Genomic DNA, 23428 nt, shown 5'->3' on the forward strand with positions numbered 1-23428 from the left:
TTCTTTTCTATTCACTTTCATATTTTAAAAATGCTGGCTACAATTCATTAATGTGATGTCATAAATCAGAGGCCAAAGTTTGAAAACTGCTGAATTAAAAGATACAATGGAAGAAAATTTTCACTATATGCATGGGGAAAATTGCAAAAACACAAACCAAAAGCTTTAGGATTTATAAAATGAAAACTTCACATTGCTTCTGAGAAACAAAAAAGACAACCTGAAGAACTTACATGCATCCTATATTCTCAGAAATGCTGAATATACAAATTGCTCCTTAATTTAATTTATAAACTTAATTATAAATTAACTATAATCTATGTTTATAGATTTAATTATAAATTAATTTAAATTTAATTCAAATCACCTTCAAAATACTAGCACATATTTTTTGGAACTAGGAAAAATCAATTGAAAAGTGCTTATGGAAAAATAAAATCCTGAACAAAAAGAATATTGGAAAGAGGAGCTATCCCTATCAGACATTAAAACACTATAAAACAATGGAGACAATAAGGTATTGACACATAACTAAACAAATCAAGGGGAGAGAATAACCTCTGATGCTGCTGCTGCTAAGTCGCTTCAGTCGTGTCTGACTCTCTGCGACCCCACAGACGGCAGCCCACCAGACTCCCCCATCCCTGGGATTCTCCAGGCAAGAACACTGGAGTGGGTTGCCATTTCCTTCCCCAATCCATGAAAGTGAAAAGTGAAAGTGATGTCGCTCAGTCGTGTCCGACCCTCAGCAACCCCATGGACTGCAGCCTACCAGGCTCCTCCGTCCATGGGATTTTCCAGCCAAGAGTACTGGAGTGGGGTGCCATTGCCTTCTCCTGAATAAACTCTAGAAACAGATATTAAATATGTGACAATGTAGTATATTTATGATAAAGATGGCATCTTAAACCAATGGGGAAAATAGGAATTATTCAATAAACTAGCCAGAAACATAGATACTCTAGAATGTACCAAAGATTTAAATTTAATAAATAACACCATGAAAACATTAGAAGAAAAAACAATGGCGAATGCTATTATAATCTCCAAGCAGGGAAATCCTTCCCTTATACTCAAAAAACATACAAAAGATTGAGATATAGATGCAAAATAAAATAAAATAAGCAACTCAAAAGATAAAAACAAACTAAAGAAAACCTGCAACTTATATCAAAGATTAAGGACTAATTTCACTTATACAGAGTTTCTATAAATCAGTACTAAAAAAAGACCATCAAGAAAAAAATTTGAATCAACAGTCAAGTCACATAAAATGATGTGCAAATGGCTCTGAAACATATGAAAAGATACTCAACTATACCCAAAATGAGGGAAATGCAAATCAAATCTATACTGAGATACCATTTTTTTGCTACCAGACTGGATAACGAAGTCTGGTCACCAGCTCTGTTGGCAAAGGTGTATGAAATGAGCTTCTTCAGCAAGACGATCAGAAGGACAGAAAAGCTATGGAGGATGTTAGCAATATAGAAAACATAGATGTACGTGTGCTCTGTTCTAGTAACTACCCACCTAGGAATATACACAAGATATTCATTGAAGCATTGTTTGTAATAAAAAAATTAGAAACAATCCAAACATCTATTAGTAGTGAACTAGTTAAATTAATTATAGTACATCAATATAACAGAATATCACGCAGCTTTGAAAAAACAAATAACAGCAAAAGAAGACCTTTTATATACAGTTAACTCAGAACAATGAGCAAAGAGCAGACTGTTAACCTTTGCATAAGAAAGAGAACGTATTGTTATTTGCTTTTGTATATGTAATGTCTCCAGAAAGATACATAAAAAACCAGTAATAGTTGTTGCTTATCTAGGGAAAGGAATGGGTAGCTAAGGTCTGATTGAATACCTTTTTATACTGTTTGCACTATGAATCATGTGAATGAACTGCCTATTAAAAAATTAAGTTTCAATACAAAGAAAACATGTGAGGCTTCTACAATTTTGGATACTTATTTTTCTTGTTTGCCAATTTTTAAATATAGGGCAAAATACAGATCATGAAAAACCTTAAAAATGGTCCTTTTATATTACAAATGAGGTTTACCAAAATGCTTGTAAATGATGAAAACACAACTACTACATACACAATAAATTACTGAGTGCTATGGTGTCTTCATCTACTTCACAAATAAGCTGTATCTCTCTTACCATACTGCAAATATTTTGTCAGACTGAGCTTCCGGCTTGGAAACAAGACACAGGAAATACAAATCACTATTAGAATGAATGGGGAAAAGCTAAGGATTTTTCTTGTAAGGTTATTAAAAGGTAAATCCCACATTTAAAATAAAAAAATAAGAGAAGTTAAAAGGATTTCAATTTTATTCCAATGCAACTGTTAGGACTATGCATAGGAAGTGCATAGATTTCATGCATTCACACCCTGAGCAGCACAAACAAAATTATACCTCCCTGATCTAACTGTCTTTAGGGCTTCCCAGGTGGCTCAAACGTAAAGAATCCTTAGGAGACTGAGGTTCTATCCCTGGATCAGGAAGATCCCCTGGAGGAGGAAATGGCAACCTACTCCAGTATTCTTGCCTGGGAAATTCCATGAACAGAGGAGCCTGGCATACTACAGTTGATGGGGTCACAAAGAAGTCAGATACCACTGAACAACTAAACAACAACGATATTCAAAAATGGTTTCTACACTTCAAATCCTGGCCTTTCCATGGTTTGAAAACTAAATTAAGATTAAATGAAAGAATTAAATAAGCTCTAATTTGACATCAGTTTTCTAGGTTACTGAATATTTTTCATTTGAGGTATCAATAACATTTTTAGATGGCCTCAACAATAAGATAAGGGGGGTCATTTAGAAACTTAAAACTTACACCAAAGAAAACATAATTTTTAGTTTTCTAGCGTCATGGAGTCCTACTGAAACAGAGCAAGTGGAGTCCTACTGAAACAATAAATTCCCCAACAACAAAGTAATCTTCTAAATTTCATCCAACACAAAAGTAAGACTGTAACAATAATTCCAAAGGTAAAGACACTCTTAGTGGGAAATAATACTCAAAAAATTGCTTTACCTCAAAGAAAAAAGATCTGTAAAGCAGTGGAGAGGTCACTTTCTTGCAGTCTGTTTCTGGAATGTGGACATCAACCATACACAGACACCCTCCTTCCCCAGGACATCCTGACTACACACAATAGCTACTGACAACAATTGAATGAACCGTGGTCCTTATTTGCAAGCATGGAAATTTTACTATCTATAGACACTAATTACTCTAACTTACATTAAATTGCGCTTATAGACAATCTATTTTAAAACAAATTTGGTTACTAAGCATTTTTAAGAGTCACAACAGAAGCTATCCACTTTGAAACCATCTATATTTTTCTAGTGCTTGAAATACAGAAAAAAAGAGAACCACGCAAACAGGATAAATCTACATAAAAAGGGAAGGCAGTTCTTAAGTACATGGACTATATTGTATTGACAAGGTTTTTATTTTCCCTTCCTGCCTAATTCCTTGACACTTGCCCTTTGCCCTCTCTATATCAATCACATCATGTTCTTCACATCCAGAGTTCGACAAGCATCCAGAATTGCAGTTCCAATCCCTGCCCTAGCCCAGTTAATGTTCACCTGACCTTTGAGACTCTGGACAGGTAATCCCTCTCCCCAAAAAAGCCTCTCATTTCATTACTCAAGCCATGGTGACTCACTTTTAGTGAGTTAAACTATTGTTAAACTAAATTGTTAAACTATTTGAATTCACATTACCTATCAGGTTAACATTTAACACTGACAATCACTTCTTAGAACCTAACATTTTTAAAATTCCATAACATCTTTCTCCAGATAATCTACCTACTTTCGTGTTTCTCACCTTCTCTCTGTCCCTGGGAGCTCACACTCAGTCCTCTAATCAGTCTGCACACTCTGAGTTGGTGTCATCCTCTTCCATTAACACTCACAGGTCAACAATAATCCAAGTCCACTACATCTTCAACTTCAAACTTCAGCTTAATCCCTAACACTCAACCTGTCCTACGTTCCATCAAATCAACAGCCACCTCCTCTTCTGTAATAGCCACACTCTACTTCTACCATACCCCAGCTTCTGTCTTAGCTCAGACATTCAACCCTCATCTAGCCCATTATTTCCAATAATCTCCTAACTGAACTCCTTTGTCTCTAGTCTCATTTTTCTCAATCTTTATATAATGCAGCCTAGAATAATAGATTTTAACAATTTTTGGTTCAAATTATTTCATCAAAGGATAATGTCCTAATTCTTATTTCTTTTAGCACATGTAATATATATACACATTTATATACACATATATGATAAACTTATTCTACAATTTTAGTTTCATTTATCCACATTTTAAAATAAGGTACCAATTAAGTCTAATTTTTCCATTTGTTTCCCCCCTTTAAGTGGAGTCACTACAAATGGCCATTTTCCAGTATCAATTGTCCTCAGATAACAAAGACTTTTTGTGCGCCAGTAACTTATTTCAAAAGAGCATACATACTTTCAAAAAACTCAAAAATTTTAAACGTCAGTTGTTTAGTTAATTTCACTTAGTATTTTTAGAGTGTTTCCTGACAAATAAAGTTTAATTTTTAAGACAAAGAGACTTTTAGGTGTGACTTAGTGTGTTAGTTGCTTAGACATGTCCGACTCTTTGCAACTCCATGGACTGTAGCCCACCAGGCTCCTCTGTCCATGGAATTCTCCAGGCAAGAATACTGGAGTGGATTGCCATTCCCTTCTCCAGGGTGACTTAGGAATATTTAAATATCAAAGTGTGTATGACTCCTACTGATACACATCATACATGCGCCATGAGAGATGGCTCCACAGACATTATGAACCAAAATATATCACGTGGATCCTTTTTGCTCATGCCAACCCATGGTTAATAGTGTCTTTCTTACCTTTCACTTTTGCGATAAGCATTTCTGCAGCATTTTGAAGATCGACAGAATTGAGGTTCTGATGTTTATTCATTACAGACTTTAAAACACGAAGAAGTTCATCAAGACGTATATGAATGACTTCTTTAAAACACTCTTAAAGGAAAAAAAAATTTTTTAATTTGTTTCCCAAACCACGTTACAAGAGTCTAAATAAACCATGAAAGATCATTTGGGAGCACATTTTAAACAGAAGCAGTGGCTCCAAAATTTTTGCCTACAGTATGTTCACTTTTATTTTCACCACTGCAATTACATGTAACTCATTTAGCCTTCAAAAAATCCATAATCATTTTAATTCACTAAAGATTTCAAAAGCACTCATAGAGTCAACTTAGGCACTAACCTTTTGCAGTTTTCTCAGTCTAAATGTGCTTTCCAGATTTCCCTTGAGGCAACTTTATAAGTTTTTCCTGTCTTTCAGTTTTTATTAATATACTTTTAAATACATATTGTATCAGTTAAAGCCCTATAAATGTCTGAAATATTAACTCATATGAAATGGCACTTACATGTTAAGTTACCACGTAAGAATTGACTCTTCATTAAGCTACTATCAGATATCAGAAATGAGCAACTCACAGGCATATATGTAAGTACCTCCATTTCACCTATATATTTTAAAAACTGATATAATTTACATACAATAAAATGCATAGATCTTTATATGGTTCAATGAAATTTTACACTTTTAGAAAAATTGAGTTAACTGCCAATGATGAAAAACTGGGGGATCATTACAAGAACTCCAGATTTATGCCTACTCTTGAAAAATCAAAATGTGGTTATACCAGGCCCATATCCTCCTTGGCCATAAGCAGCTGAAACAGAGCAGCACTGTGCTCTTTTAGGCATGCTTCCTTCCCAGTGCACACCTGCCTGCTTAGACATTTATACTTCAGTTCAGTTCAGTCGCTCAGTCATGTCTGACTCTTTGCGACCCCATGAATTGCAGCACGCCAGGCCTCCCTGTCCATCACCAACTCCTGGAGTTCACTGAGACTCACGTTCATTGAGTCAGTGATGCCATCCAGCCATCTCATCCTCTGTCGTCCCCTTCTCCTCCCGCCCCCAATCCCTCCCAGCATCAGAGTCTTTTCCAATGAGTCAACTCTTCGCATGAGGTGGCCAAAATACTGGAGTTTCAGCCTTAGTATCATTCCTTCCAAAGAAATCCCAGGGCTGATCTCCTTCAGAATGGACTGGTTGGATCTCCTTGCAGTCCAAGGGACTCTTAAGAGTCTTCTCCAACACCACAGTTCAAAAGCATCAATTCTTCGGCGCTCAGCCTTCTTCACAGTCCAACTCTCACATCCATACATGACCACAGGAAAAACCATAGCCTGGACTAGACGAACCTTTGTTGGCAAAATAATGTCTCTGCTTTTGAATATGCTATCTAGGTAGGTCATAACTTTCCTTCCAAGGAGTAAGCGTCTTTTAATTTCATGGCTGCAGTCACCATCTGTAGTGATTTTGGAGCCCAGAAAAATAAAGTCTGACACTGTTTCCACTGTTTCCCCATCTATTTCCCATGAAGTGGTGGGACCGGATGCCATGATCTTCGTTTTCTGAATGTTGAGCTTTAAGCCAACTTTTTCACTCTCCACTTTCACTTTCATCAAGAGGCTTTTGAGTTCCTCTTCACTTTCTGCCATAAGGGTGGTGTCATCTGCATATCTGAGGTTATTGATATTTCTCCCGGCAATCTTGATTCCAGCTTGTGCTTCTTCCAGTCCAGCATTTCTCATGATGTACTCTGCATAGAAGTTAAATAAGCAGGGTGACAATATACAGCCTTGACGTACTCCTTTTCCTATTTGGAACCAGTCTGTTGTTCCATGTCCAGTTCTAACTGTTGCTTCCTGACCTGCATACAGATTTCTCAAGAGGCAGATCAGGTGGTCTGGTATTCCCATCTCTTTCAGAATTTTCCACAGTTTATTGTGATCCACAGAGTCAAAGGCTTTGGCATAGTCAATAAAGCAGAAATAGATGTTTTTCTGGAACTCTCTTGCTTTTTCCATGATCCAGCGGATGTTGGCAATTTGATCTCTGGTTCCTCTGCCTTTTCTAAAACCAGCTTGAACATCAGGAAGTTCACGGTTCACATATTGCTGAAGCCTGGCTTGGAGAATTTTGAGCATTATAGTATCCCTGGTCAAAGACATACAGACAATCTTTTATAACCCCTGGAAATAAGGTGACCATATAATTTATCTTTCAAACCAAAATACTCTAGTAAGTGAAAAGGGGGGCACTTCCCACTAAACAGGCATGTTTCTGGATCACCATGCCTGGCAAACCAGAAAGTATAGTCACTTTAACCTTTAAAATCCCTTAAGTAATCCTCAAAACTTTGAAAAGACAACCACCTGAAATACAATACTCTGATGTAATGTTCATTTCTATAACCTTATATATAGCACTGGTGTTTAATAATGGCACATTTGTTAAATGCTTCCTTATGTGCTGCTGCTGCTGCTAAGTCGCTTCAGTTGTGTCCGACTCTGTGCGACCCCACAGATGGTAGCCCACCAGGCTCCCCCGTCCCTGGGATTCTCCAGGCAAGAACACTGGAGTGGGTTGCCATTTCGTTATGTGCTAGGCACTGTTAAAAGCACTTAAAGCCTATCACCTCATTTAGTTTTCATATCAATTCTATTAGGTAGATAATTTAAAAAATTTCCATTGTATATATGAGAGAACTGAGGCACATCTAGGTTCACCAAGTCAGAATGTGAACCCGGGTTTGTATAATTCTAAAAGCTAAGCTCTTAACATTATACTGTCTCCCTACTGAAATATTAAAAGCTTTAAAAAACACTTTTAAAGACGTGTTTTATAATTATGCAACTATTTAAAGAAATATTAAAAGACAGCCACTAGAAAGAAAATCTACAGGATGAAAAAACAAAAGAAAATTCTACTATTATCTGTCAAACAATCTGTTCATTAACAGTATTATCAAGAGCAAGAAATAACGAGTATAAAAGGAGCAGGCAAGGTGGGGAGCTGGGTATATTAGGGCAAAAAGTATCCCAGGTAGAGGTAAAGAAGAATAGTTCAGGTAGTGATGGGAGGAGAGAGAATAGAGTGCCTTCAGTAAAAATTCTACTCATTCATCCAAAAATTTTAATAGATAAACCCAAGAGATTAGGTGTGGCTTAAGTAGCTTTGGAAATGAGTGGAGAGTATAACGTTAAAGGCAAAGGAAATGCACATAAGCACTGGACTCCAGTTGATAAAGTTTTCAGTGACACTTCAGGTTAACAATGCTGATATTGCTCTACACGTACCCTGAAAGTGAACAACTGCATAACTGGATGGTGGATGGTGGGAGCCAGCATGGCACTCCCCCGACCCCAGAAAAAAAGAGAGAAAGGAAAGCCAGTCATTTCTATCCCCTACTGTGCTGTTTCAGATTAATTTCTACAGATATTAACATACTTAGGAAACAGTAGGTAAAAATAATTTGTCTTATTTTGAGGTCTCAGGAAAAAGAGCTTGATCTTTGTGGGTCAGCAAGAATCCTCTGTTCAAGCTGGTTTTAGAAAAGGCAGAGGAACCAGAGATCAAATTGCCAACATCCACTGGATCATGGAAAAAGCAAGAGAGTTCCAGAAAAACATCTATTTCTGCTTTATTGACTATGCCAAAGCCTTTGACTCTGTGGATCACAATAAACTGTGGAAAATTCTGAAAGAGATGGGAATACCAGACCACCTGATCTGCCTCTTGAGAAATCTGTATGCAGGTCAGGAAGCAACAGTTAGAACTGGACATGGAACAACAGACTGGTTCCAAATAGGAAAAGGAGTACGTCAAGGCTGTATATTGTCACCCTGCTTATTTAACTTCTATGCAGAGTACATCATGAGAAATGCTGGACTGGAAGAAGCACAAGCTGGAATCAAGATTGCCGGGAGAAATATCAATAACCTCAGATATGCAGATGACACCACCCTTATGGCAGAAAGTGAAGAGGAACTCAAAAGCCTCTTGATGAAAGTGAAAGTGGAGAGTGAAAAAGTTGGCTTAAAGCTCAACATTCAGAAAACGAAGATCATGGCATCCGGTCCCACCACTTCATGGGAAATAGATGGAGAAACAGTGGAAACAGTGTCAGACTTCATTTTTCTGGGCTCCAAAATCACTACAGATGGTGACTGCAGCCATGAAATTAAAAGACGCTTACTCCTTGGAAGGAAAGTTATGATCTACCTAGATAGCATATTCAAAAGCAGAGACATTACTTTGCCAACAAAGGTTCGTCTAGTCCAGGCTATGGTTTTTCCTGTGGTCATGTATGGATGTGAGAGTTGGACTGTGAAGAAGGCTGAGCGCCGAAGAATTGATGCTTTTGAACTGTGGTGTTGGAGAAGACTCTTAAGAGTCCCTTGGACTGCAAGGAGATCCAACCAGTCCATTCTGAAGGAGATCAGCCCTGGGATTTCTTTGGAAGGAATGATGCTAAAGCTGAAACTCCAGTACTTTGGCCACCTCATGCGAAGAGCTGACTTACTGGAAAAGACTCTGATGCTGGGAGGGATCGGGGGCAGGAAGAGAAGAGGACGACAGAGGATGAGATGGCTGGATGGCATCACTGACTCGATGAACGTGAGTCTCAGTGAACTCCGGGAGTTGGTGATGGACAGGGAGGCCTGGCGTGCTGCAATTCATGGGGTCGCAAAGAGTCAGACACGACTGCACGACTGATCTGATCTGATCTGAAGAATGGTCAATATTCAAAATGAATATTGGATATTAAACAAGAAGGTTTCCCAGGTGACGCTAGTGGTAAAGAACTTGCTCCAAATGCAGGAGATCCGAATTCAGTCCCTAAGTCAGGAAGATCCTCAGAGAAGGAAATGGCAACCCACTCCAGTATTCTTGCTAGGAAAGTCCATGGACAGAGGAGCCTGGTGGGCTACAGTCCATAGGGTCACAAAGAGTCGGATACAACTGAGGCGACTTAGCACGTATGCACATAATACTAATGGTTTAAATGCCTAAATAAACCAAGGTAATAAATTCTGGCTTTCTCAGAGTCAAGGAAATTAACTATGTGGAAATAAATATATTTCAAAATTATTATGTTTATTAATATATTTAAAAATTATTATTAGTGTTTCATATGTTTTAAAAACATATTATTATATATTTTTCAATGTTCTTAGTTTACAGTATATAGTAACAGATACAGCCCACAGAAACAAAAACTCTTCAGGATTCTTAATAATTTTTAACAGCATAGAGGGGCCTGAGAATGACTACTATAATTTTTCTTAAAAACCAGTGCAGAACATTCCTATAAGTGTCAACATAGATGTTCTACCAATTTGAAATCCCTTTTTTCCTACATGGAAGCCCTTATAAACATATACTGAAGTTGTTTTAAAGCAAAATACTGAAAGACAGTAACTGAGTTATTCAGTATTCATTTCCTTCTCTTTAACAAGTGGTGCTGGGAAATCTGGTCAACCACTTGTAAAAGAATGAAACTAGAACACTTTCTAACACCATATACAAAAATAAACTCAAAAATGGATTAAAGATCTCAACGTAAGACCAGAAACTATAAAACTCCTAGAGGAGAACATAGGCAAAACACTCTCTGACATACATCACAGCAGGATCCTCTATGACCCACCTCCCAGAATATTGGAAATAAAAGCAAAAATAAACAAATGGGACCTAATTAAACTTAAAAGCTTCTGCACATCAAAGGAAACTATTAGCAAGGTGAAAAGACAGCCTTCAGAATGGGAGAAAATAATAGCAAATGAAGCAACCGACAAACAACTAATCTCAAAAATATACAAGCAACTCCTACAGCTCAACTCTAGAAAAATAAATGACCCAATCAAAAAATGGGCCAAAGATCTAAATAGACATTTCTCCAAAGAAGACAGATGGCTAACAAACACATGAAAAGATGCTCAACATCACTCATTATCAGAGAAATGCAAATCAAAACCACTATGAGGTACCATTTCACACCAGTCAGAATGGCTGCAATCCAAAAGTCTACAAATAATAAATACTGGAGAGGGTGTGGAGAAAAGGGAACCCTCTTACACTGTTGGTGGGAATGCAAACTAGTACAGCCACTATGGAGAACAGTGTGGAGATTCCTTAAAAAACTGGAAATAGAACTGCCTTATGATCCAGCAATCCCACTGCTGGGCATACACACTGAGGAAACCAGAAGGGAAAGAGACACGTGTACCCCAATGTTCATCGCAGCACTGTTTATAATAGCCAGGACATGGAAGCAACCTAGATGTCCATCAGCAGATGAATGGATAAGAAAGCTGTGGTACATATACACAATGGAGTATTACTCAGCCATTAAAAAGAATACATTTGAATCAGTTCTAATGAGGTGGATGAAACTGGAGCCTATTATACAGAGTGAAGTAAGCCAGAAGGAAAAACACCAATACAGTATACTAACGCATATATATGGAATTTAGAAAGATGGTAACGATAACCCTGTATACGAGATAGCAAAAGAGACACTGACGTATAGAACAGTCTTATGGACTCTGTGGGAGAGGGAGAGGGTGGGAAGATTTGGGAGAATGGCATTGAAACATGTAAAATATCATGTATGAAACGAGATGCCAGTCCAGCTTCAATGCACGATACTGGATGCTTGGGGCTGGTGCACTGGGACGACCCAGAGGGATGGTATGGGGAGGGAGGAGGGAGGAGGGTTCAGGATGGGGAACACATGTATACCTGTGGTGGATTCATTTTGATATTTGGCAAAACTAATACAATTATGTAAAGTTTAAAAATAAAATAAAATTAATTAAAAAAAAAAGAAATTTCAGAAATATCTCAAATTACTCTATAAATAATTCCTATTTTCTGTGACTGAACACATCTCTGAAGTATAATAATCAATGGAAATGAACATGATAATTTAAAAAGCCTTACGTACAAAGATTCATAAACTCCCCTATGTATTTGAGTAGATGAGTTTAACTATAACTACTAGGACATGAGAATATTCTGATAATATTTCAGCTGGAACGTTATAAAATAGCAAGCCCTTAATTATGTTTTATAATTTTAAAAAATGTTCCAATGTTCTTTTTCATTATAGGAGAATAAAGCTATCTCAAGTTATTTTTATGAAGCAAAAGCTTCTTGAACTTTTATTTTTTCAGAAAGTTTTACGTTTAGGCAGCTCCTTCACCAACACTAAATATCTCCAAACCATCAAAAGCAGTAATAATGAGCTAAGCAAAAAAAGACAGTAACTGTTCTTCCCCAGTGGCTTCCCTGGTGGCTCAGACGGTAAAGAATCTGCCTGCAATGCGGGAGACCTGAGTTCGATCTCTGGGTTGGGAGGATTCCCCTGGAGAGGGGAATAGCAACCAACTCCAGTATTTTTGCCTGGAGAATTTCATCGACAGAAGAGCCTGGCAGACTACAGTCCAGGGGTAGTCCATGGCAAAGAGCTGGACACAGCTGAACTACTTTTACTTTTTTTTCAATACAGAAGAAAGGTATGCGGCTGATTGGTGTGGTAGAAAACAATAGATTTAAATCAAACTTCCATTACAATGCTTAATCTGCCACTTCCCTGAAATGACCATATACAAAACTCAGTTTCTCTAACCTCAGATTCATCATTATTTCATTCAAGTTACCTTATAAGTTTGTTGTGAATATCAAATAAATTGACAGAAACAAAAGTGTTTTATAGTCTTAATATATGCAAACTATCATTACTATTAAATCTGAAAGCCATTCAAACTAAATACCTTTGAAAACAGATTTGTCCCACACAGAATTACACTCAGTAACAAATTATAGTATGGTTCCACAATATTTTAATGAAAAAGAGATATTACAGTTAAATTTTAATTTAATTTTATATGTAAAATCTAAATTAGCAAACCACTTAGAAATAAAATAATTAAGAATATATTTTATAAAAGTATTTCTATACCTACCAAGTAAATTACAGTATTTAATTTAGTCATATAAGATAATTTTTAAGTTTTATAGTGGCCATATTATAAATGTAATAACATTTAAATTATAGTACAAAGGTATTAAATATGCAAATATTATAAGGTTCAATCAGTTTTAATACCAGCTATATAAAAGAGTAAAACTCCTATATCCCAGCATTTGCTTATCTACCATCCCTATATGGTAACGTGAATTTTAATTTATTGTTTCTTTCATTTGTGCCGTTTATTTTCTGCTTCACTCCGCTTATCAAGTGAGAACAGATTAGCCAGTCCCACTTTTTGGTTCTCATGCATTAACACAATAGCACAGTGTTTATAATGCAAACACTTCATGGAAATACTTAGGTAAATAAATAAGTGAAAAGGCCATGGTGTTTTCCTTGATTTAAAAAAATAAAAACTGACAATAATTTTTTAACTCAGTCTTATTAATTCAGTTTAACCTCTCTGGGAAAGCAATGAAAACAAGGAGGAGGGGAAAAGTTTTCAGAACTTATCACAAGGAAACTCACTTTTGTGTTTTCTGAAATGACTTCTGAATTTACAGGATAAAAGTGAAGCCTTAACAGCAACTTTCATTATCCAATCACTTGGGGATTGTAAAAATAGTTACAGTTGACATTTTAAAAGACTTATTCTATGAGCCTTACATATATGAAGTATGAACTCATTTAATTTTCACAATGACCCAATAATGTAGTTACTACTATCTTATTTTAGGAGATGTGAAACTGAGGAAGAGAATACTGGTAACTTGCCCAGGGTTATATACAAATAGTGGCAGAATGAGAATTCCACCTCAGGGCTCTGGCTCTAGAATTTATGTTCTTAGTCACCACGACAATCAACATGGTTAAAAAAGTTATAGCTTAATGACAGGTATACTCTGCAATCTGATTTAACAGGCTTCAACTTCCAGTTGAATATGCCAGTTACTATTACAAATGAGGTTCAATTATGTAAGCCATACTAGGTAAGTGCAGAAGAGGAAAGCAATCTCCTAAAGCTGGCACATGTGTAATAAATGAGCTACCTGTATTTCATACTTCATTCCCCAAAGATTCATTTTGTACCTTCTAGACACTAAGCCTGAACCTATTAACATCCGTATTAGCTTTTCCTAAACGATAACGATTAGAAATCACTTCTAGAGAGGTTTACTTCTGACAAACACAATAGGAGGACTAGCAACTTATGTTTCCACTATTTCACAAAATTTCTTGCACACTATAAAGGTTGAAAGTAAAATACTAGCCAACAATGGTAAAATTAATACTCACTGTAAGTTGCCTAAATAAATTTACACACCCTCCTGTGTAAAAAATGGGGTAATCCACAAGATTTCAATTCAGATTTTGAAAGTTTATACAGAACTTCCCTCTCACAACAGAACATAGTATTTAATGACATTAAAATTTTTACTTAATTCCTTCTTTCAGTAAGGTTTGCTTTAGAATGTTCACATACCACTTCTGACTACAGTTCTGTTAAATTTGGGACTCAGAATTCATCAAAAGCTGTCACTTATGAGACCAGTTATATTTTTACAAATTAAAAGTGATAAAAACAGTCTTAACTAGAAATCATTTTTAACAATTAGAGAACTTCATCTGAAACTGATGATGAAGTTTTATCTTCCTTCCTAACCTATTTAAAAAACAGACAGAAAAACAGGGCACCATTGTCACAATAGTAAAATTTTATTAAAATCCATTTTTTAAAGTTACATAATGAAAAAATCTATAACTATTAGATTAACTGCCCATTTTTTTCTTCAAATGTATGTTATAATGGCAATGGACACTTCCAAGCACCGAGTACTAGACAAAGTAAGCAATGTGCACTATTCTTTCTAGCCCAATTAAAAGCCTTGTGCTTCTTCAAATTTCCAAATTTCGAACTTCCACACATGGTGCTCACTTGGGAATGGAGAAGGTGTATCACAAAGGGAGAGTTTAAGGTTACTGTATAAACTAGAAGAGCATTTATCTTTGGAATTCAGAATACACTATTTCTCAGTGGGGCAACATAAACCTCAATTGGTACTGCACATACATTAATCTGCAGTGCTATATTTAAACACAGGGGATATACGTATAACAGCGTGCCTTCAGCATTTTAACATAAGATGCAAATTTTGTCCTGTAATTATTCATAATGTACCATAATGACACTGGAGAGAGATCTAAAACTTCAAATTTCACATCTGCTATTTACATAAGACTAAGGGGGCTTCCCTGATGGCTCAGTGGTAAAGAATTTGCCTGCCAATGCAGGAAACATGGGTTCGATCCCTGATCCAGGGAGATCCCACATACACGGAGCAACTAAGCCCCTGTGCCACAACCATTGAGCCTGTGCTCTAGAGCCCGCGAGCCACAACTTCTGAAGCCTGAGCACCCTAAAGCCCACGCTCTGCAACGAGAAGCCACAGCAATGAGAAGCCTGTGCACCACAACTAGAGAGTAGCCTCCACTCGCGTCAACTAGATGAAAGCTTGTGTAGCAACAAAGATCCTGCACAGCCCCCCACGCCCCAAAAAAAAACTCACAGGATAACCTCCTCTAGGAAATACGTAGTGGACAGAGGACCAATAATCTATCACTTACCCTATATCAAAAGCAACTGTGTTCACAGTCCTATGATCTCCCACATTAAGCTCTCTGCTTTCGTTTGTAAATAAAAACAGTAGAGACAAAGAGCACACACATCTTAACTCTGTTAGGGGGCAAAGAGTCCTTTGGCAGACATTACATGAACTTGGTCAAACTCCAAGAAATGGTGAGGGACAGGGAAGCCTAGTGTACTGCAGTCCACGAGGCTATGAAGAGGCAGACACAACCTGGCGACTGAACAACAACAATTTTCTGTAATCAGTTCAACACCTACTGCAATATGAGCGTAACATCCTCACTTGGGAAATTTTCATTAACATCACATTTAAGAAAGTTATCATAAAATTCACATTAAAAAACCCAATAAATTGGTGGGAGCCAGATGTCCTCTAAAATGTGTTATATAGTTTGAATACAAATACTTAGCTGTCTTCTTCAGCTCTGAACTTTCAATATTCTGAACAATGTAGAATTTCCAACTCCAATCAATTTTTAAATCAGAATTATAATATCAATAGCATCTGGTGTAAGCACCTCATTTTTAACAAAGTATTAGATGACTTAAGCCATATTCCAAAACTAGTCAATAGCAGAACTGGGTCTAGAACCTAGATTGTGTGATTCTCTTTCCTGAGCTCTTTCTGCCATCCCTTATTACGAATCGCACCAACTTGTATAAACTGCTTAGAAAGTGATCTGCTGGTTCAAATCAAATAACTGCATGAAAGCTACACATCCCAAAGGCAATTTAAGGAAGGGGAATTCAAATGAATTCCAAGAATTCCTATTTCTAGGTAAAATTTTGCTAAAATAACAACTTCTTCTAGGTTTTCTTTTTAGGCTATAAAAATATAAAATACTTATAGCTCAAAAATTCATCTCAATATTCCAGAGATTGATGAAAACCAAATGTCAATACCATCACTGTCTGACAGAAATCTCTGTGAAGAAGAAGTGAAGAAGTGAAGTTGCTCAGTCATGTCCGACACTTTGCGACCCCATGGACTGTAGCCCACCAAGCTCCTCCGTCCATGGGATTCTCCAGGCAAGAGTACTGGAGTGGGTTGCCATTTCCTTCTCCAGGGGATCTTCCCGACCCAGGGATCGAACCCAGGTCTCCCGCATTGCAGGCAGACACTTTTAACATCTGAGCCACCAGAGAAATCTCTGTAATGATGGTAATTTTTATATCTTCACCATTCAAAATGGTAGCAACTAAGCAGAGATGGGTAATAAGCACTTGAAGCAGTTACTGCAACTGAGGAGCTGAATTTTAAATTCTAATTAAATTTAAACAGCCATATGTCTAGAGGCTACCATACTGGGTAAGTCAATATAAATACCACATGAAATAGAATGAAATGAAAACTGAGCAGTGTCTTTATAGCATCATGCTGCTGCTGCTGCTGCTGCTAAGTCGTCTCAGTCGTGTCCAACCCTGTGCGACCCCACAGACGGCAGCCCACCAGGCTCCCCTGTCCCTGGGATTCTCAAGGCAAGAACACTGGAGTGGGTTGCCATTTCCTTCTACAATGCGTGAAAGTGAAGTCACTCAGTCGTGTCTGACTCTTAGCGACCCATGGACTGCAGCCTACCAGGCTCCTCCATCCATGGAATTCTCCAGGCAAGAGTACTGGAGTGGGGTGCCATTGCCTTCTCCGTTATAGTATCATACTGCCATGTAAAACAGCTAATAAAGCATGAGCAAAGGTCACACCATTCTACATTCATGACCTCTAGGTTCCAAATGAAATAGTAGTTATTTATCAGCAATCAGAGGTTGACGAAATCACATAATTTAAATTATACATACAACTCGTCTATGAAACGGGCTAAACCCTGCCTTTGTGGGGACTGTGTGATTACTGTTTGCATGTGAAACTACTCTGTAAAATGTAAAGCATCATATACAATTATAATAATCTCTATAACTAGTTCAAGGAAAGGGAAATGTAGATACAAAACCTATCACAAAGCTATTACTTTACACCTAGCCTTAACAATGACTGAACACCTGAAGCAGTAGTTACATGATTTTGTACACCACTGCTTCATGACAGGTAAAGTACATAAAGAAAATGGTATGCAGATAACACCAAAGGTGATTTGCATACCCACAGCTACATTCTTAAAAGACAACTTTTTAGCTTTTTCATAGCCAACCAACATGAACTGAAAGGTAATAAACAATATCAAAAATCTGGTATCCCTCCTCTTGAGGAGGCAAAAGACAAAACAGTGGCAAAGCCACCAATCAAATACTGACAATGGTCTCTTCACTCCAAAAGAAAAATATGAAACAGCTCTTTGCTGTCTGGCCAGTTTACAACTATACAGAACAGCAGGAGTCCAGGGAAATTTCTCAATGCTCAGAGACAAAAGCATGACCTATGCCTATGTCCTCTAACATATGTATATTAAACCACCTTAGACAGCTACAGAATTTAAACTTTTTACCTGCTTTCCTGAAGATTATATCTCATGTGATTTTTGCAATAATTCTATTAAATAAATAGCATGACATTCTAACAAGCTGAAAATCATGATCAAAATTAAACATTTTATTACATGGCATTTGTCATTTATAATGAGGTTGATTTATACTGTTTATACATACTCCTTTAAGGAAAACAACAAACAAAAAGGTTCTATCAATTCAAATAAACTAAAGAATATATTTCCAGATTTTGATAACAACAACACAAAGACAGAGAAAATAAATTCTTGCTAAATCCAAAATTTATTTTGAGAGGGCATACATAAATCCTTTTAACTCTGACTAAAGAATCAAGCATTAAAATCAATCCAAAGATAAACTAATGGAAATTCTCTGGCCACTGCTCACTAATGAGAGCTGGTTACCCAAAAGATGGTATTTTGCATTAATTTACCAACCATAAATGGAAAACTTTTTTACTATTAGCAATACACTCAAGTTCTAAATTTTGAAGTACTAGTTTTCTTATTTAAAGAACATCCTTACAGATTTTTAACATTACATTTATGTAAAAAATATATTTCCGTATACATCTTTTTACCTCAAAAGGTAGTTTCCTTTTCCTATCTTATTACCAATTTCCTCTTTTCTTCTTACTTAGGATCAACTTTCAATCCTCTTCCTTTCTAATGAACTGTCTATTCACAAATTTAAAACTCATTAAAAAAAGTATGGATATAAGGAGTGGGTCCAACTTGTTTTAAATTACCATCATTTAAAATCTGTGAAACAAGGGATAAACATGTGAGATAAAGATTCCAAATGATGTAAAATTTCCTACAGAAAACAAAAACAAATAGATACTCTAACTAAAACTCTTATTTATATTAGTGAAACCTATTTTAACTGATACATTAAATAAAATCAGATTTTACCTTAAATGATTTGCCAATTAATATAAATTTTGAGTTAAAAGTTAACCCAGTTACATCAAAAAGATAAAATTTTACTATATGTAAATTTTTTAAAAACCCAGTTAAGAACAAACCTTTATTACATAGCTATGCTTTTTTAAATAAATGGCAGATGTGTCATTTTAATAATGAATCTGTTACTGGTATAATGCTTAATGTATTTAGAATATCTTTCCACAATAACAAAGTAACTTTATTATCATTTAATTATCCAAAGTTAGACTTCAAAATCAAGCTATTTTTTTTCAAAATCAAGCTATTAAAATGAACAGAAATGTAGGTAAATTCTTTTCTAAAAACATATATATAGTCTCAAAAGAATGACTTACATGATTGTCATTTAAGGGTAAGTCCAATACTAAAATTTTGAGGCTACAATTCAAGTCTAGGTATTTGGGGCATTTCAAATGGAAAATTACAGGTAGGTTAGAAATAAACTCTTAAAAGCAGTATTTATGACAAAAGGCATGGTTTTTTAGTTTCTATTTTTCAGAATGCATATCAGAAAATGAGTATCTAACTTATATTCACAGAAAATATTTACTGAAATCTTATGTCTATGAAACCCCAGAAGGTGTCATATAAATAACCAGGAAACTTCATTTTCTACATCCAGACATACCTTTATGAATATGGACTGAACTGCTATTTATTACAAAAGAATATCAGTTGTATGATTATTAATTGCCATCAAAATTAGATATAAAAGAGGCACAGAAAGTTGAAAGACAAGTACTAAGATCAAGTCAGGGAGTACAGATGTATATAGCTCTTTCTTTCAGGACAATCAAGTCTCAGGCTCTAGTATCCATTTCTAACTAGACAAAAAGTAAATTCTGTGACTCTCTTTTGAGGAAGAGAACAGCAAAACAGAATTAAGTTTGACTTCTGAGGAAAAAATTCACTCAAATCAGTGATTTTAGACTGTTTCAAGAACAATATAGAAAACTGAATCTGCTGAGTCGCTTCAGTCGTGTCCAACTCTGTGTGACCCCATAGACGGCAGCCCACCATGCTCCCCCATCCCTAGGATTCTCCAGGCAAGAACACTGGAGTGGGTTGCCATTTCCTTCTACAATGCATGGAAGTGAAAAGTGAAAGTGAAGTTGCTCAGTCGTGTCCGACTCTAGCGACCCCATGGACTGCAGCCTACCAGGCTCCTCTGTCCATGGGATTTTCCAGGCAAGAGTACTGGAGTAGGGTGCCATTGCCTTCTCCGAACTGAATCTAGGCAGATGTATTAACAATGTAAATTAAAAATATTAGTGTGCTTATTACAGACCAAACAGTGCATTGCTACCATTAACAAGAGGGTTAAAATTCCAAATATCTAAAAATCTCCCATATCAAATGGGTCTTGTTCCCTCACTTCCCAAGCTTTCTACTACGTATTGCACTGTATCTGATTATAACATAGTTTACACTGGAAACATCAAACATTTGGCAAAACATATATAAAACAGCTAAAGCAGAATACTCTGCTTCTACTACTGTGTACATTCTTATATGCAAGCGAGGCTGGCATTTACGATATTACAAACCATCCAGTAAGAAGGCTAAGGGAAAGAGAGTCAACAAACCTGAAAGAATAGCTTCCTTCAAATACAGTAACATATGGGAGAACTTCCTGATGTCATTCACCAACTCCTTGATGTAATCAGGATCCAAAATGGCGTTGGAATTTATGGACTTGAGCCCCATCTCAGAAGTTGTAACATCAGTTGAGAGCTGGCCTGTTGACAAAACACGTTTTTTCTTTGTCTTTTTCTGTTTGTAAGCAATCATCCTTTCACATAACAGTCAAAAAAATGGAATTCCTTAAGTGGGAGAGAAAAAAAGAGAGAAATGCAAATATTTCATTAACCAAGGTACCAGGTTTTCACGAATAGCTCAAAGCCCACCTCAATATTCTAGTTAAAAAAAAAAACAACAAACTCTGTATTACTAATATAGCAACTTCCATTTATTAAGTGCCAATAATCTTGACAAGTCTATGATATGCCGATTCTCAATTCCCAAGTTAGGAAAGTGATTTGGAGGTTAAATGATTTGTCTAAGCTCTCAGCTGATAAATGATGAATTGGTACTTAAAACTACATCTGCCTTGTGACCAAAATCTATGCTCTTAATAAACTTCCTCTTAATTCCTAGGGCACAGAATTTTTTAAGCTATAAAAGTTGTTCTGAAATGTCACTTGGTAGAAGAACATATTCTCCCACTATGACCTCACCTTCAAAAATAAAGGTGAAATATGAGCTTTGAAAATAGAAAGGCCGTTTTCAAAGTCTCCCTTCCATCATTCCTATGTTTGACCTGACAAACCGTTAATCATCTCTTCTGGGCTTCCCTAGTGGCTCAGATGGTAAAGCATCTGTCTGCAGTGCAGGAGACCCAGGTTCAATCCCTGGGTTGGGAAGATCTCCTGGAGAAGGAAATGGCAGCCCACTGCAGGACTCTTGCCTGGAAAATCCCATGGATGCAGAAGCCTGGTAGGCTACAGTCCATGGGGTCGCAAAGAGTCAGACACAACTGACAACTTTGGTGAAGTGCTAGTCGCTCAAGCATGTCTGACTCTTTGTGACCCCATGAACTAAACAACAATACACACACACACTCTGGATTATCACTTTTCATCAAGAATACTTCTCTGTTGAAATTAAGTTCTAAGCATGTCCACAAATCTGACACACTGTTGTTATTCAGTCACTCAGTCGTGTCCGCCTCTTTGCTACCCCATGGACTGTAGCACACAGGCTCCCCTGTCCTTTATCATCTCCCAGAGCTTATTCAAACTCATGTCCTTTGAGTCAATGACGACACACTTGGACTGAACAAATAAATATATGATCACTGGAGCAATATTTTTGGTAATTTCATGGTGATATAATAAAAACACAATCTTTGTTATGACAAAGACTGAGATTTGAATCCTAGCTGAATACTTAGTAACCTGCACAATTTGGTTATAGGCTGTGTGAAGATTAAAAGGGAACATAAAAATTAAAATACTTCATTTAAAACACCTAAACCGGGTACACAGTTGGAACTCAAGGAAAACCTTACTATGTTTCTGCTTCATCCTTACATTTTATCTTCCTGGAATTAAAAGTCCTAACTTTGTTTATATCTCTTGAAATCAAAAGAGAAATGACTCGAGGAATTAAATTAGCTCAAGCATTATCATTGAAATATTTACCAAATGTTTTGTCTTGGATATTTGGATACTTTGAAAATGGTAGAGTGACTAAGGACTTCTGTGAAATTTACAGTAGAAAGTTTTATGGAATATTCATTTCTGGGTTACATGTAAGATATAAAATTGTATCATTTACTCTTTACTATACATTGCCCAACTCCATAGATTACCGCACCCCACCCCCGCCCCAGCCATCCACAGTTTTTTACTCTCTAATTCTATCTCTACTACCACACTAGCTGAATAACCATGATTTCTTGTCTGAGCTACTGCTACTAATTTCCTAATGATTTCTCCACATTCATTCTTGTTCATTCCATAGGTAGTGTCTCATTACAAAGGCATTCATTTTCAAAACATGAATCTCATCATGTTATTTCTCTGTTCAAAACTCTTCCAAAGGACAATGAGAAGCTATCGTGCATCACAAGGTTCAACATGAGATCTGCCTCCTATCTATTTCTGCAATGTCATCTGAAGTCAAATTCCTACTCAACACTCTCAGCACTCTGGCCACCCACACACCTCTTTCTCATTTTTTCAATAATATTTGTTTACCATGACTTGTAGAGAAAATAATTTTATATCAGGAGCTAGTATACATATTAAGTATGTTTGTGTGTGGTGTATGCATGCAGGAATGCATAAACATAAAACAGATACTGGCTAAGGAGCCAGGTGATGTTTTCTTACTCAGATGTTTTCTTTCCTGTTCCATTTCGTTTTTTAAAATGCCAGTTGTAACCCATCAAATTGCTCTGAGACTTACTATGGATTTTGTCCCTACAACCTGAAAAACACCAACTGTTGGACTCAACAGGGTCTTGTCTATATACAGTTCTATTTGCCTGGACTATTCTTCCTCTTTGTTTACTCATTCTGATCTCAGTTCAAAGAAGCCTTCCTGGACCTCCCCTGCCTCATAACCACCACCGCCACCAAACTAGAACAGAATTTCCTGTTGGATGCTTTATAGCATCTTATCCTTTCCATCACTGCACTTATCCAAGTTCCCATAGATGATTCATGTTTCCCTATCCAGACTATAATCTCAAGGCAATCATGATCAATGTTTGCTAACCATGTGTTTGTTCTCTGCTTATAGCAGAATGAGGGATGAAAAACTCAAAACTGTCTGAATAAGTAATGATTTTCCAGGATGAATAATGAACAATAATGAATAAGCAATTTATAATGAATTTATAAACTTTATAATTTTACAAAATTTTAATTA

General features: G+C 36.5%; 1 protein-coding gene across 8 annotated transcripts in view; it reads right to left on the reverse strand.

Annotated features, from left to right (window-relative positions):
- The window catches only part of ARHGAP29 (Rho GTPase activating protein 29), an 82499-nt gene that overhangs the window by 43375 nt on the left and 15696 nt on the right, over nucleotides 1-23428 (reverse strand). For 4 of the 8 annotated variants that reach the window (XM_086391300.1, XM_086391302.1, XM_086391303.1 and 1 more), the window contains 2 exons: nucleotides 20578-20814; nucleotides 4936-5070 (listed from right to left, as the gene is read on the reverse strand). In XM_086391300.1, the coding sequence (XP_086247426.1) occupies nucleotides 4936-5070; nucleotides 20578-20782 (340 nt within the window). In that variant the 5' untranslated portion in view covers nucleotides 20783-20814. The remainder of the gene's footprint in view (nucleotides 1-4935; nucleotides 5071-20577; nucleotides 20815-23428) is intronic. The other 4 variants (XM_086391304.1, XM_086391306.1, XM_086391307.1 and 1 more) reach the window with 1 other exon arrangement.

The sequence above is a fragment of the Bos grunniens genome, chromosome 3 (assembly GCF_055505025.1).
Source record: "Bos grunniens cultivar Pamir isolate PY7600 chromosome 3, Bosgru_T2T1.0, whole genome shotgun sequence".
NCBI lineage: Eukaryota > Metazoa > Chordata > Mammalia > Artiodactyla > Bovidae > Bos > Bos grunniens.